This window comes from Balaenoptera acutorostrata, chromosome 4 (genome assembly GCF_949987535.1).
Source record: "Balaenoptera acutorostrata chromosome 4, mBalAcu1.1, whole genome shotgun sequence".
NCBI lineage: Eukaryota > Metazoa > Chordata > Mammalia > Artiodactyla > Balaenopteridae > Balaenoptera > Balaenoptera acutorostrata.
This window is the reverse complement of record NC_080067.1, coordinates 116,518,245-116,527,889: the sequence shown is the minus strand read 5'-3', so window position 1 is coordinate 116,527,889 and position 9,645 is coordinate 116,518,245. Positions and strand designations below refer to the sequence as shown.

The following is a 9,645-nucleotide window of genomic DNA, read 5'->3' as shown; positions in this document are numbered from 1 at the left end:
AAACACACATAAACCAAGAAACCATGAGCAAGGGCCAGCAGAAGAAACAAACATACAACAAAAACAGTAAAAACCAGTCAGATGAACCTGACCTGCAATAATTACCCATAAAAAGTTCTCTGGACAACAGGGGTTTAATGGCCAAACTCTTTCAAATGATTAAAGGAACAGGCAATTCTCAAACCTCAAACCACATGACCTTATCTAGATCTTGGAGGGAAAAAAAGGGCTTTCCAATTCATTATGTACATATATATAATTACACACACACACACACACACACACTATATATATATGTTATACAACAATATTGTGAAGTGAGTAGTAATATCATCACCAGTCTGGCAGTAAAGTAACTAAGCCACGTGAAATTTAAGTACCTTGGCAATTTCACATGGCAATTAAAACATAGAATCAGGATTGGAATGAGGCAATGATGTTTCAGAGTCTATAACTCATAACTGTATGCTACCTTCTTCAGGAGATCAGATTCAGAATGTTAAATTTGAGTTGACTACTACACATGGAGGTGGTGGTATGCATTTGGATGTATGAGTCCAGAGTTAAGAGAGAAGGTACGAGCTAGAGATGAAATTTGGGAATTATAAGAATATAGATGTTAAAAACATGAAATATGATGATATCACCAAAAAAGTGAAGAAATCTCTGGAGTTCATTATTCAGATGTGAGGCAGATAAGAAAAAACCAGAAAGTGAGACTGAGAAGAAATTGCTTGAAAGGTAGCAGGAAAATGAGCATCATAGAAACCAAGCAAATAAAGTATTTCAAGGAAAAGTAAGAAAACTGCTGTAGATAGAAATCTACTGAAGAAATCCAATTTTGCTAATAGGTCAAATCAATGTGGCCTGAGAATTAACTCATGGATTTAGCAACTTGAAATTCACTGAGGTCTTGAAAAGAACAACTGTATTGAAATAGTGGGGGCAAAATCTTAAATGCAGTAGGTTTAAGAGAGCATCAATGGTAGAGAAAGAGTTGGAAGTAATGCATTTTATTGAGATGTTTTGTTGTAAAGAGGAGGGAAATGAAGCAGTTGCAGGAAGTAAACATGATTAGAATAATTATTGTCTTGTTTTTAAGATGAAATAAAAGCAATATGCATTTTGGCTGATGGGATGATCTAGTGGAGAGGGAAACGTTCATGATACAGGAGAAAAGTAGCATCTGTGGAACAATGTCTTTGGGTTGGTAAGAAGATGCAATCTAGTGCACCAGTGGAGGGGTTGGCCTTAAACAGTGACATTTACTTACTAAAATATGAGGGAAGGCAGAGCATATAAATAGGTGAATTGATTTTTTGTCTTGTACAAATTGTCTTCCGCTCACTTAAGTTTTCTCAGTAGGTAGTACTGAAAACAAAGATGGAAAAGAAGATTCTTAGAAGAGTCAAGAGTATCTAGCAGAATCAAAAATGAATGAATTACAAATATGTATTATAATTATAAAGAAGCAATAGGAGACCTCAATACTTCTAGGCATGAATTTAAAGTGATACCAACTGGTATGGTTGTACATTTTTCTTGACCCACAGTCAGGACCAAAATGTGGTGCAGAGTGTTGGGGCCTTACCAATAAATATTACACATTAAGAGAGAGGGAAAGATCTGAAGGTATAAGAAAAGAATTGTTTATAATCTCCATTGTTTATTAGGCTTGGCAGTGGAATTATTTGGGTAAAGTGGGAATAAAGGGCTTGGGGTGAATGAAAGACAGTGAAAATGAGATAGGATTAGTAAACTGTAGGTCCTCACAGGATTTAAGTATTGCAGGTATTGGAATACTGGAGATAATGAGTTGGAAATTTAGGGGGTAATATTCAAAGAATGGAATTTTTGGAACTGAGATTATAGGTTTGCACTGATTGGTAATGACAAAGGCAAAAGTATAATCAGGGGAACTAATGATTAATGTGAGTGGAGATCATTCAAAAGAAGTCAAAAGCCTAGGGTGTTGGAGGCATTACCTACATGGATATTAAAATCATCAAAAATGAAGACAATAACATGGTTAGAGAAAGTTAAAATTGTCCATAAATAAGGGGGAGCAGTAGATAACTCCAACAAGGAGGTAAAGCTTCTTATAGCCTAATGATACAATATTTAAAGCTGAGAATATGTAAGGCAAGAGGACAAAGAGTCTGAAAATGACAGTGAGAGTAAGGAAGAAACCTCCTCACCTTCAGGCCCAGTGATAGGAAGGCTGTGGGTGATAAAACGACTCTCACTAGAGAGGGCTGCAGAGGAAGCCTTCCATTCAGTGGAGCTCCTGGTCCTTGTGGGAAGAAGTAATTAGAGAAATTGAGATTATAGAAGATTTTGCTGCTGATGGATGGTGGGCTCCAGAAGGTACAGTAGGAAGGTTTTATAAGTGGGGGAGTGGGAGGAACTGGAAAGAGAATAGAGGATGTGCAGAGCTATATGGAGAATAGGAGGAGGTGGCTGGGGGGAAAAGGGGCATAATGGGACTCGTGCTGGTGGTCTGAAGGCAAACAATGATGGTAAGGCCTTGAGGGAGGAAGGAGCAGTAGAGGAGGATAATCAAGAACCCTTTTTTACTTCTGCAGAAGGTAGAATGGAAGCCAGGCTAGAGATGTTCTATTCTGAAGGCCTAGAACTCTCTGTGGAACTGGCAGCTGGAGGCTGGGAGGTCTGAGGAGGGTGGGAGCTATTTGAGTGTTTAAAGGTTAAGGACTAACTCTTGACACCTGCTGGATGTTGGTCATGCTCTTACTTCAAGCATGAGAGGCGTGAAGACTCCTTTATTCCTCTATAGTCTTAGGATATGATACTGACAAAAGAACAGAATGTAAAACAACATTAAACATTTTTTTTATCGGAGTATAATTTCTTTACAATGTTATGTTAGTTTCTGCTTACAATGAAGTGAATCAGCTATATGTATACATATATGCCCTCCCTCTTGGACCTCCCTCCCACAGCCCCCCACCCGCATCTCACCATCTAGGTCATCACAGAGCACCGAGCTGAGCTTCCTGTGCTTTATAGCATGTTCCCATTAGCTAGCTATTTTATGCATGGTAGTGTATATATGTCAATCCTAATCTCCCAATTTGTCCCACTCTCCCCTTCCCCCCCGTGTCCACATGTCCATTCTCTACATCTGTATCTCTATTCCTGCCCTGGAAATAGGTTCATCTGTACCATTTTTTCTAGATTCCACATATATGCATTAATATATGATATTTGTTTTTCTCTTTCTGGCTTACTTCACTCTGTATGACAGACTCTAGGCCCATCACACCCATTTTTCTTTCTAAGATTGAAGACATATGCATATAAATGCTTGTGTATATAAAAATGTAATGGAAACATAGACATCAAAATATTAAAAATTATATCACTGGTATGAGATTATAGTGATGTTTACACACTTATTTACTCTCTTAAATTTCTAAAAGTAAGCACTCATAATCAGAAGAAAGCCTTTTATATCAGAAAAAAAGTTATTTAAAAAGAATACATTTCTGGGGACTTTCCTGGTGGCGCAGTGGTTAAGAATCCGCCTGCCAATGCAGGGGACACGGATTCGAGCCCTGGTCCGGGAAGATCCCACATGCTGTGGAGCAACTGAGCCCGTGTGCCACAACTACTGAGCCTGCACTCTAGAGCCTGTGAGCCACAACTACTGAGCCCTTGTGCCATAATTACTGAAGCCCACGCGCCCAGAGCCCGTGCTCCGCAACAAGAGAAGCCGCCACAATGAGAAGCCTGCGCACCGCAATGAAGAGTATCCCCCGCTCACCGCAGCTAGAGAAAGCCTGCGCACAGCAACAAAGACCCAACGGGCCAAAAATAAATAAATAAAATAAATAAACAAACAGAAAGAATACATTTCTGGTTATCGGGTCCTGCATTTAATACTTGATGAAGTGATGACATATGTGAATATTTGTTATGGGTGTTGCTTAATTCTGAGAAGCCAGACTATATTTCTCACTAGCAACAACTTTTAAGCAATTAAAAAAAATAAAATGTTACTGATAATAAAGAAAGGGTGTTCTCACAGCTGGTTTTCAGTTAAAATTTTAGAATGTGTAATTTAACCAGAAGAGAATAATTTTAAATTTACTTGAGTGGCTTAAATAATTACATGGAGACAAGGCAGGTATTCCTCTGTTAGATAAACACATACTGTTAGAAAACAGTGAGGATGATTTAAGGAAAATCTACAAGTATGTGTTAGAGAATTTAAATCAGCATTTCAATAATTGAGGATGATTTAATGTAAAACAGGGAGCCTTTCTGAAAAAGCAATCAAAATAATTCATTAAAGCGGTAATCACTAGTAGGCTTGGCTGTTGCTCTACTTGATATGTAAACAAAATTGGTAAATATTGTTGAAATGACACCTCACCTCAGGTAGTTTAACTTTATTGCTGAGCGAAAAAAGCAGTTTATTATCACTCTGAATTTTCCTTATTTTCCTCCCCCCGCAATGCGAAAGGGAAGATTCAACCAAATAAATAGTCAATAAGATCATAAATGTGGACCAAATTATTTTTCAATCTATGAAAAGTAATCCTAGGTGTACAATGCAAAACTACTGGGAAATCACTGAGCTAAAAAATAGATATTAAAGTGGATATGACCCCTGGCTAAGGGTAGTGACTGGACCTGAAGGTCAGGTTTGAGTAGAGTACAAGGAAGATATTCAGAAGGGTTGGGAAATGTGGTATTAAGGGAGTGATCTAAACTAGTTTAACCACTGATTACTAGAAATAAAAGAAATAAGAATCATAATTTTGGACAAAGATCTGAGTCAACATAAGGATCACAATATAACTATTTTTAATTTCAGCTTTATGGTCAAATGACTCTTGGAGCATTTCTTCCCTTAGTTCTGATTTACATTGAAGATCTGTCAATATCGCCATCTTCCTTTCGATAACCAGAGTAGGACTAAGATTATCTCAATAAGCAGACACCTTCAGATACCCATATTGGTACTACAAGATCTTTCTTGCTCTCTAAGAAGTTGATGCTAATAGAAAAAAAAATCATAAACAGTTGTGTGGTACCTTCCTTTACACCTACCCTTCAGGAACTTGAACAATAATGTAGATTAGGAGTAATAAAAAAAACTATCACTTTGCCTCCTATAAAAACTTTGAGATCTCTGGTTAACACTCTTCCTTCATCCTGTTATCATTACTTCCCTATCCCTAATGGGAATGACAAGCCGACACTTTATTTGCACTTATAATGACGTCATTCATTCATTCATTTAACAAACAGTGACTGAGTTGCCTCCTCATGAAAGCATCAAACCAGGTGCTTGGATAAAAGCATTGACAAGACACGATACTTTCCTTTGATTGCTCACAGACTAATAAGAGAGCCATGAGAAATGAAATTATTATGATCCATGGGGGGGCGGGTAAGTACAAATAGAAAAAGTCATGCAAGTTTTATTGCAGCCCAGATGAAGGGCACAAATCCATCCTGACTGGAACTGGCAGGGTGGGGATGAGGAGAGCTTCTGAGATGAATGTTAAATAATGAGGGGCTGATAATTAAATGGAAGGACAACAGCATGAGCGCTGCAGTGAGGTGTATGCAGAGAAGTGTAAGCAACTTGTTGTTGTGGAAAATGAGGCTGTGAGACTGAGCGGAACTGGGGAGCCAGATCATGCAGATTCTTGTATCCCCTGGAAAGGATTTGGGCTTTATCCTGAAGTGATAAAAATGAAAAACAAGTTTAAAAAATAGGGAGTGTTTCAAGAGCAAGCTTTGGATGATGGATTTTACATTTGACAGGAAGAGTTCTGGAGGTGGAACCATCAATTAGGATCCTGATAAAGTTTTCTAGTCTTTAGATCATTAGGGACTAAATCACAGTGGATTGTAACCCTGGCTGCACATTACAATCACCTGGGAGCTTTAAAAGCTACTGATGCCTGGATCCCCCAGCAATTCTGTTATAATTGAACTGGGGTGATGTCTAGGAATCAGGAGCTTTAAAAGTTTCTGCAGATGATTCTAGTATGTACCCAAGGCAACCATTTTTTGGAGAGAGTGAGAGGAGAAGATGGATTCAGCTAAATTTAAAAAACAAAATGATATTAGCATTAAAGAGAATTCTCTACTTTCCTTCTTGGTTTCTGAGTTGATGATAGCACTGTAAACTCTGCTACATGAAGCAGGTGAAAGAAAGAGTTTGAAGGAAATAATGTGTAGATCAGTTTTGATTATGTTTAGTCTGGAGTAACAAGGAAATCCATAACAAAAAACTTCAAGTTGGAGAAGACTAAGGTAGACTTATTTGAAGTATTTTCAAATTCATCAGACCCTTTGGTTCACACAACAGACCTGTGAGGTATATAAAAAAGTAAATTTACATAATAATACTTTCTAAATTAATAAACTTTATGTTTTAGAACAGTTTTAGGTTCACAGCAAAATTGAGCAAAATGTCCAAAGGGTTCCCAAATAACCTTGGGGTTCCCAAATAACCCTGTTGCCGCACACACACAACCTTCCCCACTCTTGACATCCCCCACCAGAGTGGTACATTTGTTACAGTCGGTGAACCTCCAATGACACATTGTTATTATTCCAAGTCCATAGTTTACATTGAGGTTCATTCTTGGTGTGGTGCATTCTATGCGTTTGCAGGAATTTATAATGACATATATCCACCATTCTAGTAGTAGTACAGAATAGTTTCACTGCCCTAAAAATCCCTGTGCTTTCTTATTTTTCACTCCCCCTGCAACCTCTGGCAACCACTTATCTTTTTACTCTCTCCATCATTTTTCCCTTTCCAAGAATGTTATAGTTGGAGTTATAAAGTATGTAGCCTTTTCAGATTGGCTTCTTTTACTTAGTGGTATGTATTTAAATTTCTTCCATCTTTATTCATGGCTTGATAGCTCATTTATTTTTAGTGCTGAATAATATTCCATTGTCTGGATGTATCACAATATATTTTTCCATTTGCCTATTGAAGGACATCTTGGTTGCTTCAAAGTTCTGACAATTATGAATATATCTATGTGAAGGTTTTTATATGGACATAAGTTTCAACCTATTTGGGTAAATACCAAGTACAGTTGACCCTTGAACAATGCAGGGGTTAGGGGCACTGACCCCACACACAGCTGAAAATTCATGTATAAGTTTTGACTCCCCCAAAACTTAACTAATAGCCTACTCTTTTTTTTTTTTTTAAACAGTGATAGGATTATTTTTTATTAAATTTTTAGAAATTGGCAACAAATTCCATGGTACAAAATTCAAGCTGTACAACGGGTGTGCACTAAAATGTTCTCTCCTGCCTGTGCTCCCCAGCCACCGCCCCACTTGTGATTTCCGTGTTTCCCTGTATTCTACCCTGAACGCTTGCGGGACATCGGGTAGAGCAGGGTCGGTTTCCCGGGGGCGGGCGGGGCAGGGGCACTGGCACTGGCCCCGCCCATCGGGCGTGGCCCTGTGTCCTCGCCCTCTGCAGATGCGCACACGCCCGCGCTGGAGCCTGACACGTTGCACGTACGCCTGCGCCTCTCGGCAGACCACCAGAAGGTGCGTTGCGGTCACCTCGGCAGCATGGGGTCCACGCCCGCGCTATATTTTGACGCGCTGTGGCAGGTGCTGGGCCGCGACTGCTTCGACGCCGGCCGCCACTACTGGGAAGTGGACGTGCGGGAGGCGGCCGTCGGCTGGTGGGTGGGAGCGGCCTACGGCTCCCTGCGGCGCCGTGGGGCCTCGGCCGCCGCCCGCTTGGGCTGCAATCGCCAGTCCTGGTGCCTCGAACTATATGACCTCGAGTACTGGGCCTTCCACGACGGCCAGCGCAGCAGTTTGCGGCCCCGCGACGACCCCGACCTTCTCGGCGTCTTCCTGGACTACGAGGTCGGCATCTTCACCTTTTACGACGACGTGACGGGCGGCATGACCCACCTGCACACCTTCCGTGCCGCCTTCCAGGAGCTGCTCTACCCGGCCCTGCGGCTCTGGGAAGGGGTCATCAGCATCTCCCGACTGCCCTAGGGGCCGACACCTGAGTGGCCGCCCTAGGCTCTCTGCGGCTCTGGCCTCACCCGATCCAGACGTGGCTGGTCTACTGCCGCCTCTGTAAGCATTCCCATCCTCTCCCCTACCAGTCATGCCCTGTGCTTTGAACAGTTCCTCTCCTAGGTACTAATAGCCTACTCTTGACCTGAGCCTTACCGATAACGTAAATAGTCAATTAACACAAATTTTGTATTATACGTATTATATACTGTATTCTTACAATAAAGTAAGCTAGAGAAAATAAAATGTTATTAAAAAATCATAAGGAAGAGAAAATACATTTACAGTAGTGTACTGTATTTATTGAAACCATAAGTTTACATTGTCTGTTTATAAGACAAACCCTTCTGTCAGCACCTACATCAATATTGTATTTTATGATACAAAACACTGTAAATGTTATATAAATTAGTAACATTAGACATAAAAAATGAAAAGATAATGTATGCAAAAAATTTATATACAGGCATAATGATTCATACATTGATAATGAAGAAGCAGCGATATGATTGCTTCATGATAGCCTATACACCAATGAATAAATCGTTATAAAATTTTTATGGCATACAGTATTACTGTCATATTCATAATAAAGTATTGGAAACATTGTTACATTTTTTAAAAAACCACTTATCTGTGATGATAGGATGATAAGTAGTTTCTCCAATTACCAGAGAGAGAGGCATCCTGTAAGATAATGTAGTTCTTTGAAAGCAAAGTTATAAAACAGAAAACTAACACATTATTAATTTTATATTAAATATTACTCACCTTATGCCTATGTAAGGATAGACTAATATCTACATATATTTTATGCATTCATGCCTACCTATTTCTTAATATTTTCAATATTTTTAGGCTGCACAGTTCACCTGTGAGTTTTTTCAAATTGTCACAAATCTCCAAAAATTATTTCAATATATTTATTGAAAATAGTCTGTGTATAAGTGGACCCACACAGTTCAAACCCATGTTGTTTAAGGGTAACAACTGTAGGGTGATTAATGGATTATGGTAAAAGTATGTTTAGTTTTGTAAGAAACTGCCAAACTGCCTTCCAAAGTAAATGGCTGTACCATTTTGCGTTCCTACCAGAAATGAATGAGAATTCATTTTGCTCAACATCCTAGCCAGGATTCGGTGTTGTCAGTGTTGTTGATTTTGGCCATTGTAATAGGTGAGTAGTGGTATCTCACTGTTGTTTTAATTTGCATTTCCCTGATGACATATGATGTTGAGCATCTTTCCATACGTTTATTTTCCATCTCTATATCTTCTTTGGTGAGATGTCTTTTAAAGTCTTTGGTCCTTTTAAAAATTGTTGTTTATTACCTTATTGTCAAAATTCAAGTATATTTGTACATTTTGGACTACAGTCCTTTATCAGATGTATCTTTTGCAAATATTTTCTCTCTCTGGCTTGTCTCATTCTGTAATATTTAATGCATTTTTTAAAGAAATAAAATAGGCTGTAAACAACACTCTCTGCTCCTCCTCCTCCTCCACCTTCTTCTTTTTCCTCTTCTAGCCTATATCCCTTTTCCTGCACAGTTCTGGAGAATATTCAGTTAAATTTCATACATTATCAAT

General features: G+C 39.2%; 1 protein-coding gene across 1 annotated transcript; it reads left to right on the top strand.

The window, feature by feature from the left end:
• Positions 1 to 2,425: 2,425 nt before the first annotated feature.
• Positions 2,426 to 8,031, top strand: LOC102999742 (tripartite motif-containing protein 14-like). Its single transcript, XM_028165648.2, has 2 exons — positions 2,426 to 2,668; positions 7,402 to 8,031. The coding sequence occupies exons 1-2, from the start codon at positions 2,426 to 2,428 to the stop codon at positions 8,029 to 8,031; spliced, it is 873 nt and encodes a 290-aa protein (XP_028021449.2).
• Positions 8,032 to 9,645: the final 1,614 nt, after the last annotated feature.